General features: G+C 40.6%; 2 protein-coding genes across 2 annotated transcripts in view; one reads left to right on the plus strand and one right to left on the minus strand.

Annotated features, from left to right (window-relative positions):
• The window catches only part of ntn1a (netrin 1a), a 78,920-nt gene extending 73,043 nt beyond the window's left edge, over positions 1-5,877 (plus strand). The window contains exon 5 of the mRNA XM_036136789.1: positions 4,486-5,877. Within this exon, the coding sequence (XP_035992682.1) occupies positions 4,486-4,814 (329 nt within the window). The 3' untranslated portion in view covers positions 4,815-5,877. The remainder of the gene's footprint in view (positions 1-4,485) is intronic.
• Positions 5,878-9,512: 3,635 nt separating this feature from the next.
• stx8 (syntaxin 8) overlaps positions 9,513-26,523 on the minus strand; it is a 50,257-nt gene continuing 33,246 nt past the window's right edge. Inside the window, exons 7-8 of the mRNA XM_012873159.3 lie at positions 23,999-24,100; positions 9,513-10,223 (exon numbers count right to left, since the gene is read on the minus strand). Of these exons, the coding sequence (XP_012728613.3) occupies positions 10,159-10,223; positions 23,999-24,100 (167 nt within the window). The 3' untranslated portion in view covers positions 9,513-10,158. The remainder of the gene's footprint in view (positions 10,224-23,998; positions 24,101-26,523) is intronic.

The raw sequence follows: 26,523 nt of genomic DNA on the forward strand, positions 1-26,523 counted from the left end.
GTATGAGGGATTGCAGCAAAGCCATGTACAATGCAGACGACTCTCCCTGTGGCTCTACGCTTCCCCAGGAGTGAATGCTGCTTGTCGGGACTTTGATGCAATCAACTGGTTTCCTTATATAGGACATTTTGACCAATCTGTATAATCTGACCCAATCTGTATAATATGATTGAACTTGACTTTGTAAAGTGCCTTGAGATGACATGTTTCATGATTTGGCGCTATATAAATAAATTGAATTAATATTTTATGTACAGGCCATTTTTCTAATGCTGTCAAAGTAAATGGGGATAAATACACGTCTACTATTTTCTGGGTTTTATTTGGAGGAGCATTTGATAATAACCACAATTATGTGCTTTCTGTTGGTTTATCATACAACATCACAATTAAACACATAAAAATAGTGCATTGGATGTGAGTGTGTGGACACCGGAGGTGCTACATCATCTGATAGATTATCCACGCTGTCCTCACTTTCCTTCGTTAGAGCAGTCTGTGTTTGAAATCAAATAACAATAGTTTGTGAAAACATAATGAAGTAGGATTCAGGAGAGGAACAAAATCCCTGTGTATATGTATCACATGAGATTAGGAAATCCGATGAGAAGTCAAACTCGGTGTGAATCTGCTGAATCTGTCTCAGGGGAAAGAGAGCTTTGGAGTGCTTTAAAAAGATCAGCAGGGAGCTGGAGCTCCACGGTGCACCAGCAAACCGTGCCACGGTCCATTGTGGCTGATATGCAGGGCACGTGGAGAGAATTACAAGCTAAAGTGGGGCGCAAAACGAGGGTGGACGTGTCTGATCTCAGCGGAATCCCGGCTCTAACTAATTCAGTCACTTCAGTCTCCCCAGTAGTTATATGACCAAATGCAAACATCACACCGTGGCAGCTGCTGGATATAAGGAGCTGCGAGGCGTCACTGTCAGATCACTCAGCACTCCAGAAAAGATCTCTATGCTTCACTTACACCAAGTGGAGAAACAAAAACAAGCTAGAAACAGAACCTCAAAGGAGAATATAGCCATTTTGCTTCATTACATGTAGATACACGAGATCCTACAACAAACTGCTGGAGAACAGTCAAAAGTCAATAGGCTGCTTTGAGAGATGAGAGCATAACATCTCTAGGCAACATGCCTCTGTTTGAGGTCACAAAGCAAGCTTCTATATATGGATGTGAATGCAAAAAAATTTTGATTGTTAAAAACAAGAATGTCTCTGGTAACTGTCTCTGAAAATCCGAGCATTTAATAGGCATACAGTACATTAAACCAGACTCAACACATTTTGACACTCTTTAGAAAACGTTGTTTTCAAGCTGAGCAGTTTGCTGACGTGCAAGGCTCCCATTAGCCTGCTTGTCTCAGTTTTGATGTGAATCTTTGATATTTTCACTCTTAGCGTATTCCAGTGTGGTTCCATTTAAATGTGTGCAGAGAAATCGTCCGGGAACATCCTCCTTCACAAACTTAGCATTTTGTTTTTAGTAACAGCATACATTCAACACTCGGTGTTTCAGCTGCTCTCTTTTACCCTGATGGCTGTCTGAGCACAGGCCACAGGGCAGGTCATGTGACCCAGACAGAACCACAGCAGACAATACAATCTCCTTTACCAGGAAACTCATTTACAGGCTGAATAACACATTGCTAGAAAGATTTGTCGGATCAACAAAATAACAACCACAGCCTAAAAGAGTTTTAAAGGTGGCTGTCAGGAAAGCAGTGCAAGTAAAGGTTTTTTTTTTTGGACTGAAGTAGTTTCTGCTCAGAAAACATTATAATTAATTTCTATATTCTGAGAGGGGTATTAAATACTACTGGAAAACAAAACAGAACACAAATATAGAGTTTTAAATCAGCTATTATAAGGTATAAAGTCTCAGGCAGCGGTAGATACAAACCCTGCACTGAAAGTCAGATTTAGCTGCCGAGACACTCAGCTTCATTACCTCTGTGCTGAAGGTGAAAGCAGCGACCCCGTCACAAGATTGTTCATCTTTAAAGCTTCCTCATAATTATAGGAGAAGCTTAATGGAACTTAATAGAGATCTGGTCAATATAATACATATTGATACATGCAGGGATGGAATCCATGAGCGTCTATATCAGCTCTCCGAGGGCCACGTCGGTTCATTCCTCATGTAATATCCCTGAGTGTCTGCTCAGCTAACGTCTCTAATAGCCATGCCCTGCCTCCTAATCCCATTACTGATCACACTGCTGTGTCAGTAGTAATGGACAAAGTGCATGTGGAGCTCTATGTGAAAGCTAGGCTGTACACCTACATTTTTCACTTTGTTTAAAAGAGGAAATTAAACCACACGCATATCCATTATTTGAAAATCTTATTTGCTTTTGGTGTGTTTTTGTACCTTGGGTACTAATTTACCCAGATTTTACTACTTATTTTTACTTGTTCTTTTACAGCAAAACTTCTCCTTTTCTTTAACTTAGTAAGAGAAATGATTACTGACCCAAGAAGGTAGATGTATGCTGTGGCTTCGTTTAATAAAGTCATGGCAAGTAGTATCAAGGCTTTATGAAATCACAAGAGGGCCCAGTCTGTACTTTAAGTTAATAGAAACGTGTCCTCTAATATTGAAAGAAATCAATCACTCTCACATGAGATGTAATTTAAACCATACATTTGCACCACTGCTTCAGAATCGACCCAACTGTAAGCACCTGGATCCAAGCACCTGTAGGCGTTTGTGAGAGTGTGCTTGTGTATGTAAGGTTTCTCCATAAGAAGAATCAGTGGATGTGAGGAGTCAAAGACCCGTCCCCCAGGGCGAGACCAGAACCCCAGATGCCCGAATGGGCCCCCAGAACAAAGGGGCCCAAGAAGGACCCACATAGGGATAGCTGCCTCCCCCATCCCAGAGAGGAGTAGAGAGGAGTCTCAGGAAACCCCCCAGCAGCCACAGTACAGAAGCCACTGGGGCTTCTGTACTGTGCCCGCAGGCTCCACTGGTAGCCAGCTCAGCCAGAGCGGATCCAGACGTGGCTCCAGAGACCCGAGGCCCAGGGGCACGCCGCCCCTGGGCCCCACAATTAGTGGAGACCTGAGATGGTCCTAGAGAGGGGGCAGCCCAGAACCCAACCTGACAAAGAAACAAGCACACAGTCTAGTAGCCTCGTGAGACCATCCTGATCTCGCGAGCTTTCAAGGTTTCACTCGCAGATCAGTCTGGCTACTCTCCGTTAAAGAAAATTTGGAGCAGTTCACCAAACGAACGTCCAATCAGCGTTGGCTTTGAGGCGGGTTGAGGTGTGACGCAACGAGAAGCGCGACAGTTCAGTCTAAAGAACATGGCGGCTTCAGCCGATGAAACTAGCGTTAGCGTGGCTATCGAGCAAGTTTTATCGGAATTACAGAGTATTTCTTCACTGAAAGAAGAGCAAAACGCTGCTCTGGAGGCTTTTCTCACAGGAAAAGATGTTTTTGCTCTTCCCTCGACTGGTTTCGGCAAGAGCTTGTGGTTGTGTTTTCGTCGTCGCTGTTAGTACGTCATATGCTTCGTTGATCTGATTGGTTTATTTGGCACGTCTATCACCAACATAGGCCAATCAGCTAACCAGTATTTTCGCCCCTTTCCCAAAATTACTTCAACGGAAGGTTTCCAGATGGATATGTGGAGCAAATCCATCTGGCGGAGTCAGGTTAACAGTCTAGGGCTCGCAGTCACAATCACATGTTCCCACCCTAATTCCCACACATGCAAACGCTCATAACCACACACTCAATGTAACAACACACAAGAACGGATGCTTACAGATTCACTTCTATACACATAAACCCTATAGTTAGCTTTGGCTGCCACTAAATAGATCTTGTATTAAACGTTCTGTGTTGTGTTGTGTTCTGTTGTACCTTTCTGTTTCTGTATTTATTGAATTTGAAAAAAATCCCAAAATAATGTTCAATAATGTTTTTAGAAGGCTAATAATCAATATTAGTGACCACTTTTTGTAATGTATAATCAAAATTACAGGATTACCAAATCACAAAAGCAGAGGATGTTAGTTATTTGGAGTCAATAGTGCAATTAAACTCTGGTTTAATGGCACAGAACCTGTGTGTATCAACACATAGACATATGACACATGAATCATTTCTACAAATAACTTTTTAGAACTATACAATAAATATTGTCCTGTAAGAGCCTATATCAGATACAAGAGGATAGTTATAGATAAATATGCAATGTAAATTATGATTAGTAACATAATTTCTATCGCTATACTAGTGTTGGTATTATGCTAATATTGCAATTTTAATGAAAATGTGAGCCGTACTATGTACAATATGCATGTATGTCTAAAATATATATGCTTTTATTCAAACACCTTATTGGTAAAGTTCAATGTCAATGGTAAACCAATCAGAAGCCATCATTAGAGTTGCGGCGTTGAACGCAGTAAACTTGATTTGACATTAACATATTATGCTTTATCTCTGTCACGTCACATTGCAGCTGTCCAGGTGCACATTCTGAAGGCAGACAAGGCCGGCGAATGGTGGAAATTTACCGTCAACATCATCTCCGTCTACAAGCAGGGGGAGAGCCGCATCCGCCGGGGGGACCAGTTCTTGTGGGTCCGCGCCAAAGACGTGGCCTGCAAGTGTCCCAAGATCAAGCCTGGGAAGAAGTACCTCCTGCTGGGCAATGACGAGGACTCCCCCGGCCAGAGCGGAGTGGTGGCTGACAAAGGAAGCCTGGTCATCCAGTGGAGGGACACGTGGGCACGCAGGCTCAGGAAGTTCCAGCAGCGTGAGAAGAAAGGCAAGTGCAAGAAGCCATAGGTGGGGAAAACAGGCAGAGAGGAAGCTGGGGAAGGAAGAGGAATCCTGGACAGGTGTTCAAGAAAAGGAGAGAAAGAGATGTGAGAGAGAGAGAGAAAGGACCCAGGACACTGTTTCTGTTGCTGCTTTTTTGTGTAGAAGCATGAAGAGAATGATTTAGGATGATTTAAATTTTCTAGTGAACTTTTGTTGAAGGAGCTCACCTTGCAGATTTGGTTCCATGGTTTATTTTACCCTGAGATTCGTCTCTCTTGTGGATTTGGCGAATTTGCACCTATTACCAGTATATAACATTATTTGTGTTTGTTTTCTTTACTCTAGTATGAAAACCATGTATTGTATGCTCTAATTTTTTTTTTTTTATGGACATCCTAAGCTGGTGCAAATGACAAAAAGACACTTATTTACAGCTGCAATATTGCCTCTGCATGTAACGTTTTTTTTTTTTTTTAACTGTATTTTTCACAAAGAACCTAACTGATTTCATGGAAAGATGTCTTTTATCTGAGGTACGTGCTGTAAAAGCTACTGTTACTATGGCAAGCCAACATACATTTAGTTGTCTTTCATGTGTGTGAGTCAGGAATATTTGCAGTTTAAACAATCATAAATCTCTGTTTTCTTTTTTTTTTTTTATCACCAGTCAGGGCATTTAAAGATTGAGAATATGCAAGAGGAAGAAGAGAAACAGGGGCAGAATTTACAAAGCATCTCTACCCGTAAATGCTAAAGTGAAGTTTTTCGGTAAGGGTCCATATTCACACTTATTATTTGAGAGTGGTCAAGTCACCAAGGGGCTTCTTAAAGGGAGAACTTCATCGAAAAGTAAATTGATAATTTTACTCGTAGATTCTTAATATCTGCTAATATCCAGTGAACATTTACAGTTTGAACTGTTAAAAATTGCTAAAATTAGCTAAACATATTTACATGTTCATGCTTTTCATTGGTCAACCTGTTTAGTACTTCAGAAACTCATCTACAATATATTGATGCGTTTATGATAATTTAATGCTGACAAAAGCGCATTTGTGAGGCCACACACTGATGTTGGACGGGAAGGCCTGACTCTCAGTCTGGGCTCCGCGAAATAACACGTCTCTTGAAAGGTCCTGAACTATTCCTTTAAGGTCCTTTTTTTTAATTCATGCTTAAATAGTTACTGTTGAGGCAGTGCATTTCTAATCAACTTAAAGACCAGAGGCCAGTCACAGTTTTACATTAGTATTTTAACAGTTTTATAAAACAGCACAGCTAGAAATAAGAAAAAAAATGGAATCTTCCTGTAAAAATTGACATGAATGGAGGCTGTGTTTTGCAACAAAATGTGATACTCGTTTCGAAAATAGGTTCTGCACTGCAGCTGCGGGTACGCATATTCCAGCAACAACATAAAAAAACAACATTTTAAGCTGTACAAGTGTTTTATAAAGGGCAACTCAGTAATACTATGCTGCTGACAGCAGATTGTTTAAACCTTACATTAATTGTGTGCAATTAGGTTAAAATAAGAAAAAAAAGTGTAATCACTTACAATAGCGATGAAGATGCAAAAAGCAGGAAGAATGGAAACCATGAAAGGATCCTGCTCTTACCTCATAATGCAGAGATAATTTATATTTACAGGACCTTAACTGAGAGGTGTTTTTTTATTTATCTCCACCTTCGTCTGAAACACCTCCTCCAGTATCAGATCTCAGATTGTTCCTGTTAAGCAGACATCAATGCAAGAATGCACATTTACTATAAGGACACAGTCCAACCAGTTGGGAGCTCAGTTCTATTCATTTCAACATTTTTGTACAAGATGGAATGGGCTGCAGTCGCCTGCGTGTTGATACCACTTAGCTTATCTATATGTACACAATTCACTTTTCTGTGAGTGGTAGAGCTCAGGATGTGAAAATGTCCATAAGATGGATCACATTTAGCTAAACAACAAGTATGTGTTAATATATGAAACAAATTAACAAAAACAACCTCAACAATCAAGTTTATCTCTCCATGACCTCCTTGGTGAAGTTTAATTAGGTCCCCTTCAGACCGTACCTCAAACATAAACAAAGGTTTTCAAGAGATCACCGTGTGTTGTAATTCTGGGAAGACAGGGCAACAAGCTCATGAGAAGCACCCACACCTCCAAATTCCACCAAAACAAGTTGAAGGTTTTTCAGGCTGCATTGGAAGATTATATATATATATATATATATATATATATATATATATATATATATATATATTGTAATGGCAAACTTGAATGGTTGCCACTTAGAGCAGCGTGGGTCATAGCTTTAGTTTGATGTGTTCTCAAGTGGTAAAACATGAAATGTCCAGACTTTAATGAGGTCCAGGTTGAAGATGGTTTTGGGGATAATGCACATACAGGTCAATGTTTTGAAATCCATGTTCACAGGAGACAGTGAAAAACTGTTTGGGCCCACACCCAGGCCAGCTGCCACTCAAACAAAAAGTCCACCGACTGTTCATTAAAAGGAATAACCAACACCTGGCCACACCCATACTTACCGAAATAAATGTGATTAAATAACACGTAAATGCACCTAAAATAATAAGTTTAAATTATAAATCTGATGCTGAATCTTTAATAATTTTACATATGAAATTGTAAGAACATAAATAATGGCCTTTACACACACACACACATATATATATATATATATATATATATATATATATACATATATATATATATATATATATATATATATATATATATATATATATATATATATATATACATACATATATATATATATATATATATATATATATATATATATATATATATAATATATTCACATGCTAATGAGCCTGGTATTTAGCAAAGAGAAGGCAGAATGAGGAGAATCTCAAGCAGAAGGAGTAGTAGAAGAAAGAAAGGGCTAGTTTTAGCTGAAATGGTTTATACGGTAATACAATTATACAATAATCTTTCTGTATTGTAGCACAATACAGAAAAAAATGTTAAGCCTTCAGAGGGTTGCGCTCACGCTGACCCAACAACATTTTGACATTGTGTGCACAAATCATTCTAAACAATCCTGCCCCAATATGCTCACACCGCAGCAGGTTAGCATTTTTTTACAGAATGCTCTGAGGCGTGAATGGTCTGAACATAAACGCCCCTCACCTGCCTCCACTCAGACTGCTGATAAATGCCCTTATGGTGAGGTGCTCTTGCACTGCAAAGCTGAAACAGGTGGTTGTGTTACAGAAACCTAAATAGACTGCTAAGAAACATCTTAGTGCTGATGTAATAGCTGTGGTGGTAACCTCTTGCTCTGATAGCTGGGAAAACAACGTTGGAAAACCTATTTGGCAGTGTCTAAGAGCACGGGAGAATCACTTCACACTAAAATGAGGTTTACCAAACGAGCCAAGACTCAGGAATGTTTGAATGACGGTGGAGATCCGATATGACGGGGGCCTTATCATTTCTGTCAGAACCATGGTATTAATTGCAAGGGTTTTACTGTAATAGATACCTGGCAGACAGATGACTGATATATTGTGGCTTAACAATACATTTGGAGTTTGATTTGTATCAGAATGATCCTGCTCATAAAACTCTAAAGCTTGTGATTCAATGCTGTTCATGGACAGAGAGCATCATTTACATGTTCCTGCTTTTCATTGGTCAACCTATGGCAAATTGCTCTGAAGGTGAATATGTCAGTTTTATTTTCATCGGACGCATTTTAACCTCTAATCGGATTTTTCTCGTCTCTGTGGTGTCATGCTGTACATTTTCCAACTTTTCTTTCGGGCGATGGTTTGAAAAGCTTCCGGATGAAACGCCATAAACACACGTCAAAGCATTGCTTTGTGTTCATACTATGAATTGTAAATGTTCTTGTCACCATTGCAAAGACGTTGTTTTTACAATGCCTACTAATATATTATGGTTATTATATATGAATATATTTAATGACACGAGACATTGTGGATTTTATTGTCTTTTCAACTTTTTTTTGTTTTTTGTTTTTTTTACCTGTATGTGGTTGTTTAGATCGTTGACATTAAAGAAGGAAAATAACTACTGAACACGCAAACTTGGTAGATTTAAATACAAACTATCAGTTGAAATAAACTCTTGTTACATTGACAGATTTTCTTTGTTGCTGTGATTTCTTTCTCTCCTCTTTTTGCTGATTACAGAGTCAAAATGTGTGGATTGTACAGAGCCTTCAAGCATTTACGACCAGTAGACTTTGTCATATAAATGTATTTTATTTGCATTTTAATGCCAGTCTGCATTCCTGAAGAAAATCATCCCCACTGCATGAAGCGGCCACCACCATGTATCACCATGGGGATGGTGTGTTCGGGTTTATGTGCTGTGCTCATTTTCCACCTCATGTAGCCGTTTTGGCATAAAAGCCAAAACGGAGAAACTGCTAACTGGCTCTGTTCTTTAACAGCTGTACTTCTACTGAAATTACATAATGCAGATGCAGACTATTTACAACAGTATCAAAAATATGGATTAGCTTTGACAACCCCAGTGGTTATAATGTGACAGAATGTGAACAAGGCTGCATATTTTTTAGGAACTGTATAGCAGAGATGTGGCACTCGTGCACAATCTACGTCAACGGCGCACTCCAACTAAATATCCTGTTACGAAACTCTCCAGAGCTCCAGATAGAGGCATGACAGACGGGAATCGGGGGACTATTAACTGGAAATGTCGTTTATTAGAAATTCCAAGCAGAGGTGATTTACAAGGAAGTAAGAGAGACACGTTAGCAACACGTTTCAGCTGTTAGTTTTGGCTATGATCTGTTCAATAAACATTAGAAAAATCCTAACAAAATGATTTCATTACAGCTGCTCCAGTGATCCATGGGTGAATAAATGAGAGTGTGAAGAGTTACTGTACCCATCGTAAACCTGAGTCCAGCCACAGAAAGACTACAAAGGAGTAGTCCTGCTGCATGCGGGAGGTCCTACTGTTTGGACTAAATTCTTCACACAAAGGGTGAAAAATTGTTCACAATCTGCCATAAATGTTAATTTCCTGATGACCAGAGCATGTAATGATTTAAACATTATATTTACTACAGTAGAGGACAATTTTTATCCCCATAATATTTACAGGACAGAAAATAAAGTGTCACAAGGCCTCTTCAGCCAACAGTATAAAAGAAGCGTCTGTGCTGCTAAAGAACAAAACATTTATTTTACATTCTTTTGGTTGGGCAGATTCCAGTGTGAGGATGAGGGGAAAAAAAAAGAAATAAAAAAAAAAAAATCAAGAGAGGATCTGTGATTCAAACTGGTTTTCTGGATCCACCTGGGAGCTGTCCGCAGTCTCCAGCAGCTACACGGGCCATACAGCGACCACGACGATGGCTATGAGCAGCAGGACGATCACCACCAGCATCCCTGAGGGCACAGAGACAAAGGTAGAGGAATGAAAAATCCAGAAAACAGACAAGAGCAGTAATAAAAGACAACAAACCTTTCTAATAATTTTAAGTACCTTGATACTCAGGTCATTGCATATCAACTCAGTGATATTAGGGGCCATCAGGAGATAGATCATCTGAAAATGACTTAAAATATCACTACGGATAATCATTGGCATCTGAAAATGACCTGTGATATTTTTCGCTGAAATTCCCAAATTTTCATACTATAGTTATTTTCTCAAAGGAAAAACTAACGATTTTAAATTGTCAGTCTTTAGGGTAGTAAGAGATGAAAGTGTCATGTACTTGTGTGCCAATGCCTTTGTGCTAAAACCCTTCAGCTCCCCATTGCATCCAGCAATCAATGGGGTATGAAAAAGATGATCACAATTATTTAATCTCTCAACGCGAGGCGTGAATTATACTGTTCATATGACAGTTCTTATGTACATGTCACATTTATCGATGGGATGTGTTCAGCACGCTGTCAGTAGATGATGCTGATAAGTTAAAACTCAGTTATTTGATGCTGTTGTCCTAAAGATATCACAGAGACTATGATGACATCATCAAGGCCCCATTTCTGAAAGAAATGGCCGATCTACCCTGAATAGAAAGCAGCAACTCTGAGTAGTTCTACCTCACCCTGTCATACTCAGCGATTTCGGTTTCACATGTGAAAACAGTCAGGGAACTAAACTCAATGTCTAATCAACCATGAGTTGAACGCCAGCACGAGCTTGAAAAAAGCCCTTATCAATGGAACGCAGATAATGCGATTCACCATGGCAACGGGAAGGAAATAAGAAACCTGGAAGTGCGCATTTCCCACGAGTGGAATTAGAAATCTCTAATGAGGGCATATGGAGAATATTAAAACATAATTAACAAAAAGAAACAATGCTGTTGCTGCAGAAAAAGCCAGTTAGTGGTAGAGGATTACTGAAAAAATGCATAGCATGAGTGGTATGAGAGTTATTTGGCAGAGAATTAAAGCGCATTGATTACGTGTCTAGCTACAACCCGACAGGCATAAAAAGGACGTGGCAGCAAATCAAGATGAAGTATGAAAATACAGTTTAAAGCATTAATTGGCTATAATCAACATTTGCATGTAAAGTTTGGGATGGTGTGAGTTATTGAAACAATTGATATTGAAAGGACAAACACCACATTTATCCGATCGTATGAATGTCTTTAAGGCATTCTTAATTGTAATTTAGATATTTTTAGGGTAAAATTAATTAAATAAACCCTTCACGTCAGACAGAAGATCCAGTTTATTTGGGATTTTTGAGCAAACCCTGAATTTGACCATTCAGCATTTGCTCTATTCTCATTTAAGTGATTACTTACAAAAGCCCCTTAGGCAAAAATGAGGAAGATTTCACTATTTTACTAGAAAAACTAGAAGACATCAGTTTCCGATGCCAAAGATAAATCCTGCAAAAGTTTTTACACACTCTGGGACGTTGAAGAAATCGGCTCCTCTGAGCCTCCAGTACACTGCAGTTCCGTCTTCTCATGATGACTTAATGGAGTTTAGATGCATTCAATGCACACCATAGCTTTACTGCAACAGATGTGACGGGCATCTGCTTCTAATTCTGCTTTGAGAGCATAATCATTTCTCCTTACTGACATTACGGCAGGGGCAGAAAAATGTGTGAAACCTCCCTCACAGATCATCAAAGACCTGCGATATTACAGCTTTACTCCAGACATCATCCTGGAAAGACAATAAGTTGCCCTTCCCCGTTCAGCCCTGCTAATCAAACACTTGATTGATTGACGATCAGCACGTCTGAGAACCTCCATAGAGGAGGAGTTTGGGGAGTTCACACCTCAGGGAACACAGTGGAGCAACGTTTACTGCCGATGGGAGAGGTCAGACGGCCGTTTCTAAGACAAGCTGATGTCTGTCATTCTGCAGTGGGCGAGATTATTCACAGGGGGAAAATTTTTAAGAAGTTGTGAGCATATCCAGGGGTGGACGCCCCAATAAAACTTCATCAATTAGGGACACGCAACGCTTTGAGACAGAAACCCACCAAAGAGCTCTACCCCAATAAACAAGCAGGGGTTTCAAATGAATGTGCCTTCTATCTGAAGAAATATAGCAGCACAATTCTGAATTGAAAAGCAGCTAAACCTGTTTCAATATTTTGTCATTTTTGGTTACAGTTACGACCTGGTGCATGTATTTGTATAGGTGCCTGCTATCTGTCCTTTTCTTTACCACCAACCCGCCATGGGACGGCAGATGAGAACTAGACATTGTGGCTAAAGTTGGCACATTTACGGGACAGCTTAATGTACTAATGTTGATTAATATGCAGCGTCCCTTATTAAATAAAATAAACCTAGGTCAAGGTGCTGTAACAGTTCAGCCAAAGCACAGATTTAAATGGGGTTGTGGGAGCTTAAGAGAATTTTGCACAGACAAATGCCAGCAACCATCTAGCGAAGGTCGCATTTATCTGGAGTTTCACGGGACTTCTTCTACAAAGGTGCTGAAGTCTTGATCCGAATACACCGCAGGTCAGAGAGCTTCCCAAAACTGCTTGCCCTCTCACTCAAACTGTTCTATGTAAGGCAGCATGTGGTTGGCATTTCACCCGGCCTTTTTTTGCTTTACATTTCTCCCATTCTTCTGCTTTGTACTCCCACACCCCCTTCTGCTGCCTAATTGGCTGTTTGTCCCACAGGTGAGGAGTCAAGGAGAGGTTTAAGCCATGCTGCATAAACTATAGCTAAAGAGGGTCCAGATGTCTTTAAAAGTCTTATTGTTCCATTATGTGTTGTCTTATCTTTTTAGTTTCTCATCGCAAACTAAAACAGGAAGGACTTACGCTTTGCTTCGCCACATGTAGGTAATAGGTTGAGCTTTGTGTGTTTTTATTTCGTGTGAGAGGAAGGTGTATATGTAGAGGTCCACACAGGACATGGCTGTTCGGTGTTACCACCGGACATGACAGCACCTCTCCCCCCCCAAATCACCAACATGTGTGAGCTAAATGTAAATGGCGAAGTACAAACACTCGCTCAGATACTAGTGATGACTCTTTAAAAGCCTCCAGCTAAAAGCAAATACACATCCAAATTTACGATGATTATCTTTGTTTGGATGTAAACGATATGTAAACAAAAAAAACCCAAAGCTTATTGGATTCAGACTTCAGAATTTCATTGATCCCGATCCAACATCTGACAGTCCGCAGCCTTCAGGAATGAGTCCATGCATGCATTACTGTGGAGCGAGGCTCTCACACTCTTCAACTTCACCTAATAGTCCGTCATAAAGCCACGGTTGACACCCACACTGACCCCACCCTTCTTTTGTCCTTGCACCGTCACTGTCTGCCCCGGCAACTAAGCACTGACCTGCTCACCCCCAGAGGGAGTCGGGAGGCTGATGACAATATTGGTCCTTGCATCCCTAATAGATTTGGGTTCTGCAGTGACAGCCCTGCTAAAGAAGTTGGCTGGTGTCTGCTGACAGACTGACCACCCAGGAGTTCTGGAGGCCCAAGTTTGGGTTCATCCTATCTTAGCAGATTCCAGACGCATCAGTAAGACAAATCACAGAAAGACAATGGCAATTGGTGAGACCCTGACCATACAGCGACAACCCCCTGAAGCTCACACGCTGCTCCCATCATGCCCCTTGCTTAGAGTTCAAAGACCTTTTGGACCACAAAAGGCGAGCGTGACCCCTAAAGGAAGGGGACATATTTGGTGTTAATGAGATTAACGTGGAGATGTTTCTCGAAACAAAGCTGGAAAGGACAAAAACCTTTACGAGCTCATTTTCTAAGGATTTCTGTGGAAAGCTTTTGCAACGAACCATTCAACTGCTGGAGATGGCAGTAATGTCTAGTCAACAACTCACCACAGCTAGCAACCGTGTATTAATGATACGTACGCTGCAGTTTCGTAGCGCGGTTATATGCGGTTTTGCCCTGTTTGTTTCCCACAAAGTAGGAACCAGTGTTGCCTTGAGCCGGTAAAAAATCCTAACAGTGATAAAACTAAGAAAAAATAGCATGGTTTTATTGTAAAACAACTTTATACTGAAAACATGATCTTATTGTTTTGATTTGACATTTTGCAAATCAGCTGGTAGTTTAATTTCCATTTGTTTCCAAGCCATTTCTAGTAGTTGCAACCGTACTCTTTTTTCTCCATAAGTGAATATGCCCTTTCTGTAAATATAATAAAAAAACATAGTTAAGCCCATAGTTTCAGCCATCTTATTGTCAGTGTGCAGCAACAGGTGGGGGAGGGGTGGAAATTCATTAGTATATGCCCCAAACGGCCAGAGAAGATGCTGGTCACACTGGCACTTTCTCGGGGTGACAGTGACACAAAAGTTAGGGAGTCCATCCTGTAACGGGCAGGTCTCCGGTTTGATCCCCGCTCTGACCGTCTCAGTTGTGTCCTTGGGCAAGACACTTCACCTGAACTGCCTGCTGCCGGTGGTCAGAGCGGTGGTGCTGATCTTTGGCAGCCTCTCTGACAGTCTACCCCAGAGCAGCTGTGGCTACTAAGATAGCTCACCACCGTCAGGGTGTGAATGGGTGAATGACTGACTGTAGTGCAAAGCAATTTGGGGATGCAGGACCTGACAAAGCGCTACAAGTAATTTACCGTTTACTTTAATAGTAGAAATGTAATAATGAGAAATTCTAGCAGTTTTGAAATCAGTACTTTTTAAAACCTCAGTTTAGGACAAAGCTACTACCAAGTCAGATGAATAAAAATTAAACTGGTCTATCCACTGTTCAGCTGTTAGAAATGCTACTTACACCTACATACATAAAGAGTTTCTGCAAGTTTTGCTAACACATTAACATCGACTTACTTATTGTCCCTTATGTCCAGGGAAAATAAACTATGTTTAATTAATCATTTGGATTTGGACATTCATGTGCAAGGCACATGAATGTTAAAAACAAAAGAATTATGTTAATCAAAAGTTTTTATTTGCACTTCTGTGTTAAGCAGAATCAGCGTTGCAATTCTAACAAAACAGTTCCAAGTCCCACTCTCCCACCCTCAGGGAGAATCTCCTTGGAAATCCCCTGTAGTCCTAAGGAACCTACTTGGGATTCAAGCCACCTCTGGGTTTTATAGGGCGGCTGAAGTGGCTCTCTACAAGCTGAGGATCAGCTCATGAACCGATACTGTGTTTGGAGATCTTCTTACTCCCACTACACTCCAACAGATCCCTTAGTCCTGCACACTAATCCAACTAAACACAAAACCACTTCTGAGTTTCTGCCAAAGATCAGCTGAGAGAAGTGGTAACGACTTGGTAGAATTGCAGAGGCAGAAGCAGATTCCTGGCTGAAATTGTTTAGGAAAAATTCCTTTTTTTGTTGTTTGTTATTTTATTTAAGGGAGCTCTGTTCCTTAATTAATTCACCATGGCACTAGCCAGAGATGGCGACTGGAGTCTGAAACTCTGCCTCAAGTCTCATGTAAGTCACAAAACTAACAGACTTCAGTCTTGACTGGGACTCCTGGTTCGACAATCGGGTCTTAGAAACAGTTTTTATCTCATCTACTGAAGGGTAAAAGGAAGCCGGTGTATGACCCACATACTGGAGCTGCTGCTCGTGTTTTACTGAGAAAGGACAAGCTTGACTGTTAGCCAGTCATGGTGGAGGATTATGGGATGTTGTTGGCTCATAACTTGTTCATGTTAGCTGTTGCGTTTTTTTTTAAATAATCTAGAGGATCTATTACCAGTTATAGCATACTGCAATGAATGTTTGAGGAATAAATATAACTGATAAAAAAAAATCTAAAGAATTTGAAAGGTAATTCTCCAATATTCATGTAATTAAGGCCTGAGGAGAAATGATACAGGTTTGGACTCCTAACCTACAGCGAATTGGGGTTAGAGGTGTCCTTGATGCTGGAGATTTCATGAGAAAATGTTTATTTTGGGGTTAGAGACTTGACTTAGACAGGGTGAAAGACTTAAGACTTGACTTGGAAAAAAATGACTTATGAACATCTCCAGCATCAGCGAGTCAGGGCTTTACAAAGAAAGAGTAATGCCACAAGTCTCTGATCAGTGCATCTCAGTTTCTTGCACACGCTCCTCTTCTCACCAGGTGGAAGCCACGAATAAATACAGCAGAAATTTATCTCGTCAGATATTGCTCTGTTGAAACATTCCTTCAGACTGAATAACAGCTGTAGGTACCGAATGTCTTCAAGTTCTGTTTCATGCTGAGTCATGCTGAAGCATAAAAAAACAACTTCTGATGCTATGGTACGATAACTACACAAGTAATTTTTTTCGCTATATCAAAGTCATGTCTGTAGGGCACAAGTCTGTACGTTGAGTCTGAAGTCTTATTTCTGCAAATCAAAAAATATTTGACTAATACAGATTTCAGCTGCACCTGGTTTCTCAATGAGAACTGCAGCTAAAAGCATTTCAGATTTTTCTAGGCTAGTCGTTTATATACGAAGCATGTGGGACGTCACACTGTGTGCATGAGAGAGCTGTCACGCGGTCAGTACACTCCATCACAAAACATGCTCACTGTGAATTGATGTTGTGTAGAAGATGAGAACAATTTGCATGTGAAAAATGTGGGTGTGAAATGACCAAAAGTACAAATGAAGCAATGAAGGAGCGGAAAGGCCAAAGTCCAGATCTCTGTAGCAGCAGCCTGGATCAAGAGTATCTTTGTGTCGTTCAACATGTGAACATCAAGAGAGATATTTAAATCAATCATCTAATTGACCCTCTCAAGTTTAAGGTCAGGTTACATCTGTAATGAATCTGAGTCCAGACCATGGTTAGGCCACTCCAAAACATCATTGTGTGTTTTTGGAGCCATTCAGAGGTGCCCTTGCTACTGTGCTTTGGATTATTGTCCTGCTGAAGAACCAAAGCAGAGTCTCCCCCAGCGTATTATAAGCCTGGCGGACCTCTCCACAGTAGCGCACACACTTCCCAGAGCCCACAGCGACACCTACCGCCAGTATTAGCCCATTTTCTGGGAGAGACCCTGAAAGTGTGATTGGCCTTAAGGTCCTGTGCTGATGACTGGATTGTATGGCAGACAGCAACGTTATCATACCATTAACTATTAGTTATTCAGGTCCTGCAGAAGCAAGGCAGCCCCAAACCAGACCTGATGATGATCTGAAACAAGTGTGACAAACCAAAAGAAGGAAATGTGTAAAGGGCCAAGTACCTGTTCACAGTATTAAAGAAGCAATAAATACCCAAATGTTTAACATGATAGAGATGATTGAGTAGATGTTTTTGGCTTCTTCCATTATTTAAGAGAAACCACTTCTATTCTAACATAAGACAAAACATTCTTAGGCTTCCATCATAGGGTACCCCCCCCCCCCCCCAAAAAAAAATAAATAAATAAAAAATCCCTCAAAACTATACATATACTTATGTTTTAGATGTCTGTATACTGAGAGCAAAGAGGAGTAGGAGACAAATTTCTTGTTTGTGTGCACAAACTGGACAGATGAAGCCGATTCTAATAAACATAAAAATATCCACAATTTTCTGTAGGAGAAGTATCCTGCAGATCAAGGTCTATAGAACCACTGCAATCTCCCCAGGCTTGCCATTAGGAAGAAATCAGGCCATAGACAACTGAATTTGTCTGCCTTGAAACTGTTACTAAAAGTGCCTTAACGTCGTTGTGCAGAGTAATGCTGCATAAGATGCTTTGTTTGGTGGTGCTGGGTGACTGTATACTTTTTTATGTGGCGCTGATGACTCCACCCCCATCCTCTTCTGGGCAACTGCCCTTATGGGTCAAATCAAAAACCACCACTGGTCCAAATGGAGCGGGGTCGTGGTTAGTGGGACCTGGGAGGGCTTTGGTATGGTGCAGTTGATAAGAAAACAAACAAAACCAAATAACTCAAATGCCTTCAACGTTTATAGGAGGGGAACCTTTGTTCTTTCACTAAAGACCGTTCAGCCTGGCACTACCTGGACAGGTTCCTTGTTTTCATGCTTCAGAATTATACTTGCAGGCTCTTACAGAATTTTAAGGAAGCACGACAGGAACTCAACAGCCATTTTAAATGTGCTGCAGTCTTTAGGAATGTTTACGGGGAGGAATTTCTGTTAGAAGAAAAATGGCCACATGTCTTGTTCCTGACTTAAAGGAGCATGCCGCAAGTTCCAGGATTTTTCCAGACATCTGCCCCCACTGGCGAGAAGTTGAAATGACACCAGTGTTGTGCATGAGAGAAGAGGAAAAGCATCTGCCGCTGCAACTGCACTGGCCTTTTGTTTGGAGGTGTGATGTTTTCTAAGGTAAGAAAGCTATAAATATTGAAGTTAGCCCATCTTCTAACACTAATACATTGATCACGGCAGAGACTCAACAAAGTAGCCAGGTGAACGAGAGTGTGTAGCACGTCACACCCACTGCGAGAGGATTCGGCCCGAATCACGCTTTCATAAACTGACTAATTCAGCCTATAGAGACAACTGCGGCAAATAGAGGATAACTCATTTTGCACGTCAGTTAATTGTAAGGGAATGTATGGGAAAGAAATAATAATAATATTTAACTTCAAAACTTGGACTATGCACCTTTAAAATATGAATTTGAATCAATGTTTGCATAGAGCAGCAAAAACTGCTGAAGTATTTACGGTGAGCAAGTATGTGCAACAGCAATGTTAAGTATGCTCCCTGCCGTCAAACTCAGACGAGCCTACCTTTGCAAGGACGCGTCTGAGACATAACACCAAAATGCTGCCTTTTAAAAATAAATAAAGCCTTAAAGCTAAGGAATTATAAACACACTGTCAGGGCAAAAGAGGGAAAGCCCTTCAAACAATTTGTGGCATGCCGTATTTTTACCTTCTTTCTTTGCTTGACACAAACATGAGTGTCAAACAACCGAGGTGGTGAACGGAGGGATGACAGAGATGAATGAAAGATAGAGAAAGAAGGAGTAGAGGTGAGAGCGAAGAGGATCAGAGGGGGATTTTCCATCCCCGAAGACAAGAGGCATATAACTCACCGATACTAACTGCAGCAGGCATGTGCATGCATATTTTCTAAATATATAAATAGCTGGCTCTTAAAACATGAGCGAAAATACCCACATACTCACAGCACGTGTAACGCTGTGAAAAACATCATGAAACACATAGCTCTTTATTAGGAAATGTTCATGTATTTCATCTATTTTCTATCATGAAACTGATTTAACTACAGTGAAATACCCCAGATTAACAGTGTTTTACTTATTTATCAAGAGGTATAACAAAAATGTGTTTTCTAGTCGAGGAAAAAGTTGAGGCACCCCACATCCTATAGCCAGTGTTACTCATTTGGTTGAATACTTTCAGTGAGTTGCTTCTTGTTGCCATCTACCATCTCTGATGTCGGTCTGAGGAAAGTTTGCCCCACTCCTCTCTTTGAGCTGGGAGATGTTTGAGGGGTTTCTCACATTTACAGCCTGTTTCAAGTCACCCCACAGCATCTGAATAAAATGATGGTCTTGGCATGGACTCAACCCAGGACTTTTTATTCTTAATTCTTAATAGAATATGATAGAAATATCCTAGAAAATCCTAAAGATTCAACAGTTAGCTGATTATAACAAACTGGAAGTGATTGGGAAGGACAACAACTCAGCCATGAAGTGGTAGGCCATGTAAACTGACTGCGTTCTGTAGAGTCTATGACTACAGACCTCCAAACTTCATGTGGCCTTCAGATCAGCTCAAGAGAAGAGCTTCAGGGAATGCCATGTTTGCCATGTTTAAAGCTATAGTTGGTAATCCTGTTCAGAAACACTTTTTATTATACTGGGTAAAATGGTCCTTTTATCCTGAAAGCAGTCAATGCATTATGTATTCAGAAAAGGGAGGTTAAACCAAAAAAAAAAAAAAAAAATAGAACAAATTATCTCTGTGGGAGCTACAGGCCTCGAAAAACTCTAACCCATCAGTGTCAGTGATTTGTTACAGTTCTGTCCCCCCCTGTCTCTCAAGTTCCAGAGGTATCGTCTTATTTATTGGTTGTTCCACATGCCAATCATTCTGATGTGCTCAAGTAATGCCTGTGTGTGTGCTTGTTCCATGTTAGTTTCCTCTGGCTGGCTGTGAATGAGCACTCCTAGTGTATCCGGCTAGCTTAGCCGTTAGCTTAGCGGTTAGCAGTTCATTGTAGCTCCTCTGCTCTCACCGTATACTTTGAACATGGCTGAGAGTCGCAAGAAGCGAACCGTATCCATGTTTATGAGAAGAAGAGGAAGGTCTCAGTAGAAAGAAATAATAGATTTTCACACAATCTCCCTGATTAAGTGGAACAGCTGGTAAGACGGTCTTGCACATGCGCAGTTATTCAAAAAGTGACTTGGGGAAACTTCCGGAAAAAAATCGGCGACCCTAGCTTTAATGCAAAGCGTCAGATGCAGTGGTGTAAAGCACGCCGCCACTGGACTCTAGAGCAGCGGAGGCGTATTCTCTGGAGTGACCAATCACACTTCTCCTTCTGGCAATCTGATGGATCCCATCTGATGGATGAATCCCATAAACACACTCCAGAAACTTATGGACAGCCATCCCAGAAGAGTTCAAGCTGTTATATTTGTAAAGGTTGAACCAACATCACATTGAACCTAATGGATTAAGAATGGGATGTCACTTAACTTCACATCTGAGTTAAGGCAGGTGAGCAAATACTTTTGGCAACATAGCGTATGTTCAAACATGTTAGAAAGACATACTGGTTTTCATATAATGGCTTTTTTTTTTTCACAGCTACATTGCCACACAGAAGACTTTCACAAACCAGAGCAAAAAAAAAAACCTCTAACCTCAAACAGAAGAGGAAGATGGCAGGAGAGGTGAAAGCAAAAAGAAACATGCTGAACAAAACAACAGAAGGAGTCCAGATTGTAACTCAATCTGAGCTCTGGGATTGTCAAACAAACTCACATTCAGCCACCATGGGGACACAACCAACACAAAGAAGAATCCTGGAGGCTGACCTTCCCTTTGGGAGCTCTGTTTCTGTCAGCGACTGCCTGTTAGCTGGGACGCAACAATGCAGCCTTAGCCACGGCAACAGAGACTGGCATTTCACAAGGCAAAAAAAGAAAAAAAGGCCTTTGCTAAGGTTGTCTGCTCCAAAGGTTGGCGTTAGTCAGCTGACTATCACAGACATTTCCCCTTTGAAAGGCATAACCCCAAAAAGAGACGGCAAGTCTTTGTGAAAATGACAAATCCAATGCCATCTATGGTAAAAAGGGCCAAACGCCTTCACCAAACTTGTTCAGGAAACTCCTCTGTCCTGCAAAATGTGGAGCTGTAAAGAGGTTGGTGACATGACCTGATGTGTGACCCTCAAAAGACTTTGTGGGATTCATCAAAAGATCTCCTTTAAAAGCCTGCGACGTGTTAGCAGGCGTGACGAACAGCGCTCATCCTCCCACCATTCAGCAACAACATGCTCAGCATTGACGAGGCCTGTCCTCATCATCGCCATGTTCTCAGCTTCATTGGGCTAAATTAGTGCATTATTGTTAAGGATCTACTGACAAATAAAAATCTGAAAAGTTTGGCATACCTTTTTTTCAATGATTCAGATGCGTTCCTTTTTTTTTGCCACATGGAAAACGAATGCTGCATGTTTTGCATGTTGGCCAACGTGTTCAGTTTTAATCCTATCTGACCAGAGCTCCTCCTTCCACGTGTTTGCTACTATCCCTGCTTGGCTTGGTGCAAACGCATGGTTTTCTTTCAGCAGCGGCTTTTTTTCTGGCCACTCTTTTATAAACACCAGATTTGTGGGGTGAACGCCTAACAGTTTTCTTGTCGACAGTTTCTGCAACAGTGCCACTGTCCTGCTACTTTTGGATGCATTCCTGCTCCAATACACCTGAATCAAATAAACGGTTAATGACCAGGCCTTTGCAAAACTTGCAGACGTTTCAGTATTTCTATTCAGGTGTGTTAGAACAGGGATAAATCCAAAAGTTGTGGGACAGTGGCACTCGAGGACTGGAGTTGCAGATTCCTGTTTTAGACAGATGGCCATATATTGGTAGGCTTTGCAGTTTTATTTTAAGTATTTTAAGATGATAGATTGAATAAGGCTTTGAGAGATATTCAAAGTTATGAATATTTTTTTTTATAAACTAACTCTGTCTGAAATGTCTCCAGAAATGTATAATTGACCCTGCTGCTGTGTTCCTAAGTCTCCATAATGTTGTTCGATCCCTAGAGTGTACAGTAGACTCTATGGAGTAATGCAAACCACACTTTTCAGATATATAATGGTGAGAAATCTTTAAAACCAATTAAAGCATTCCGGTTTGTAGTTGTAACAAAATCAATGCAAGGTGTGTGAATCATTTTACAGGGGCAATTTTAGGGTGATTTGTAAATCTCACAACCTGGGTCTGATCCCATTACCACAGACAGAACTCTAAAGGTGCATTCACACAAATTCTTTGCCTTGTTCGCCTGCGATTGATGGCTTGAGATTTCGCCTCTCTCTTGCAAACAATTTGTGTGGGACAATGTGCCGAAATGTCGCCCCTGCTGTCCTGCTTTGGGGGACAGATCACCCTCTGGGACACAGACTACAGGCCCTCCATCCCGCTGCAGAGCGAGTCAGTAAATCAATCAGTGCTCAATAGAAATATAGAATAATTGTACTATATATAAACATTTCACTCTATACCAGGGCTAGTGATTGATTAATGCAAACAAATTGACAGAAAAGTTCAGATTTATGAACTCGAGCAAAATTTCTAGTCGCTCCATTTGTGCGTCTAATGCGCCTGTTCCCAGTTTTGCTTCGCTCTATTCTCCCAGCTCACGCCATTCGCATCGCTCGAAACGCATCGTCTGAATAGGCGACAGTCAATTCACTCCTAATCGCACCTTTACATCCGGATAACAGGTAAATCACTCGCTCCATTCGCCTTGTTCGTGTTTAGTGTGAACACACCTTACGCCCCCATCACAGCTATTCACTGAGCCAAACTAGCAATTATGAGCCAACATTTATGTTCTCTGAGCTAAAAAGCTGTTGCTACTCTGCTTGGTCCATATCACCGTTTTGCATAGTTTCCTGTAGTAGGATAACCTGACACTGATATCATGGGAACAATTCCTATAAGAACTATATATTTTAACAAAATCTGTGATGCAACACTTATTGCCATCAATGCTGGTGTTATATAAAGTGGGATTTCACCGTTTAGCTTAGCACAACTTCTCTAGAACATGTGGTCTTCCATTCACCTCAGTCAACATGATTTCTATGGGCTTTAGGTGAAGGTATTGAGATGGTCATTAAAAAAAGGCTAATTTATGTTTATGTAGCCACATGGTTTGGATCGGTATCCTGCTGAAAGGCCCAGTGACCACCCATTCTCCTTCATCTGGAAGAGATCAGCAGCTTATTTCCAAGATGTTATGATGCCATGTGCTCCAACAAGGTTCCCTGAGCCTTTGGAAGAGAAATAACTTCTGAGCTTCACAGATTCTCCATCATGCCGAACAATGAGAGCATGAAGGGCTTTTCATCCTTTGTTTCAATCTAAGCCCACATTGTGTGAATTTGTCTTGTTTCCTGAAGTAGGATTTTTGCCCCAACTGAGTACATTTGAAATAATGCCGCTGCACTAAAAGATGAATTCAGTTTCAGGTTTCTAGCGCATCTTTATCAGGGGGTGCTAACACGTGTGATGGGATGTAAATGAGGCTCACCGCATGATGCTGACTTGGTCTCTACCAGCTTCACTCTCCGAGTCTCGTTCCGAATCCTGCCATCCGTCTTGTCCACGAGATGTGCAAGGTCGTCGATGATTTCTGAGACAAAGACAGGGGAAGAAATGAAAAGTTACCTTTACTCACTGGTGGTAAATTCCAAGTAATGATGATAGCGCTTACTCTGTGTTGGACTTTGGGGATGTTTATATGCATGCTTTGTCCTCTATTGAAAAGACAGGACTCAGTATAAAATGCTACATAGAGAGGTTATTCAGGTCATCAGTGTACCATGTTCGAATCACATTTACCTCCTCACGTTTCAGACCTTTTGTCTCATACTAGCATTTATGATACCAGATCGAGTTCAAAAATAAGGTTAAGTAGAGAAAACAGACTTGGGTAAAAAAAAAAACAGCTACTGTCCTCTTTCCTCCACATCTTTTGAGTAAGCATCAAATATCAGTGTTGAGACACTGGAAGAAAAGCGTAAATATTTGAATCAACCTTATATTGGTTGTGAATTGATTAGAAATTAAGAGAATGTATCTAAACATTTAACATTTGCCATTTTGTATCAACTCTGTGGTGTTTGTTTGGCATGTGACAGTGATGCAGTGCAGGATTGTGGGATGTTTAACTGAAGCAGAGAAGCAATGTCACCGGCCTGGCTGCTTTTTCTCGGTGTCGGCAGAAAATATATAATATTGGTTATCGCCATGACAGCAATCTTAATGTCCGACGTTGACCCCAGCCCAAATGTCATATTGGTCCATCCTTGCTTTACACCGTTAAAAATTATATTTACCTGTCCCCCCTTCACTCCCTGTAACATGAGATGCATCATCTCAATGGGATCCTCCTAGCTAATTAAGGGCTTTAATACTTTTATAAACCAAAGAAAACTGTAACCCTTTAAATGAACATTTTAGCATTTATCCACAGCGTTGTTGTTCACGAGGCTTTAGTGGTCTTAAAGAAATATCCCTGCTTGTGTGTCTACTTCAGTGAATGTTGGACACTGGCTGTGGTCTTGGCTGTAGAAAAGACTTTATAACTTCAAGCTTGTTTAAACTGCAGCCAATGCGATTTGCTGAAGCTGCTGAGTTGATGTGACATTTCCCATGCTCTAGCTGAACAATAAAAAACAGAAAACTGTGAGAAGATTTCCAAATCCTATAACTGTTATTGACGTGATAAAATGTGACCCTGCTTCGAGAGAAAACGCATTTATTTTATTATAATCAACTTCTAAAACAAACTAACAAATAAAGCCACCATCACAAACCCCTACAAAGTTGATCAGAAACACAAATATGTACATAAAATTAAGCAAAATTAGCTTTAAAAACAGCCCGTCTTTCTGTAAAGGCCATCCATCAGCCTCCCTCCTGAATCCAAGTGTCTCACTGACAGAAAGCTATGAATAAACACACGGAGAAACATACGAGCAAAAACATTCAGGAACAACATGCCTCATTGCTCTTGTTATAAATCAGGAGATTTACAACAGAACACAACTCATGTACAAAAGAGAAGAAGAAAAAAAAACGCGCCTGTGTGTGTGTCTGGAGCTGCGCCTTGGTGGCCTGTTTTTTATCTTTGCTCCCACAGTGATGATGGGTGCTGTCCAGTAGCCTTTTGAATGGAAAAAGTCCAAAGAAAATGAGAAATGTGGCTTAGTAAATATGAACGCAGAAGCATTTTCGGTGTGGAGGAAAGGCAAACCCAGGCTTTTGTCAGCTTCTAGTGAAGAAATCTACTGCAGTGGAAACCCAGAGTCATCTACAAGCCAGCGCTTTGTGGCATGTTACATTCATGTAACTGTATTTTATTCAGCTTTAATAAGGCATTCTCCCCACCAACAAGAAAATATGCTGCTGTGTTCAGAGCTCAAGCTTTTTTGTGACAAAAAGGATTACAGTCTTTTTGCGTTAAATCACTGACAACATGTGGACAATTTTTTTTTCTGCAATAGATAAAAATAGTTGGAAACAAATTCTTCCAAACAAATATATTTCTTACTCTGCTTTAGAAAAAAAATCTTCATGTACACGTTTTGGACGATCTAAATCATAAATGTTGAAAAACCTTTGCTGCACCATTACATAGAAAAGACATAGATATCACCTGTGTAAAAATCCTAAAGAAGAAGAACCTTATAGTGACTTAAGCTGTGTCAAGCAGAAAAAAATCATCCTAAAACTGTGGTAGCTAGCAGTTTCTTTGATCTTGTTCATCTTTTTCTCTCAGTCATCAACTCGGAAACAGAGTCAGGACAACATGGGACAGGAAGAGCTTTCAAAAGGTTTCACTGTTGGGAGTGGAGCACAAATCAAGTCTGGACGTTTGCATTACAGAGTTTTAAAAAACCGTCACTTTAGGAAATATTCAAAAAATATGATTTTATTTTCAACAAAACCTCAGTTCGCATGTGGATGGGCAATACAAAAGGAGAAAAACAATCTGTTTCATAAAATATGTCAATGTCCTTAGACAGACAGAGGCTTTGCCAGTTTAAATGA

This window comes from Fundulus heteroclitus, chromosome 5 (assembly GCF_011125445.2).
Source record: "Fundulus heteroclitus isolate FHET01 chromosome 5, MU-UCD_Fhet_4.1, whole genome shotgun sequence".
NCBI classification, from domain to species: domain Eukaryota; kingdom Metazoa; phylum Chordata; class Actinopteri; order Cyprinodontiformes; family Fundulidae; genus Fundulus; species Fundulus heteroclitus.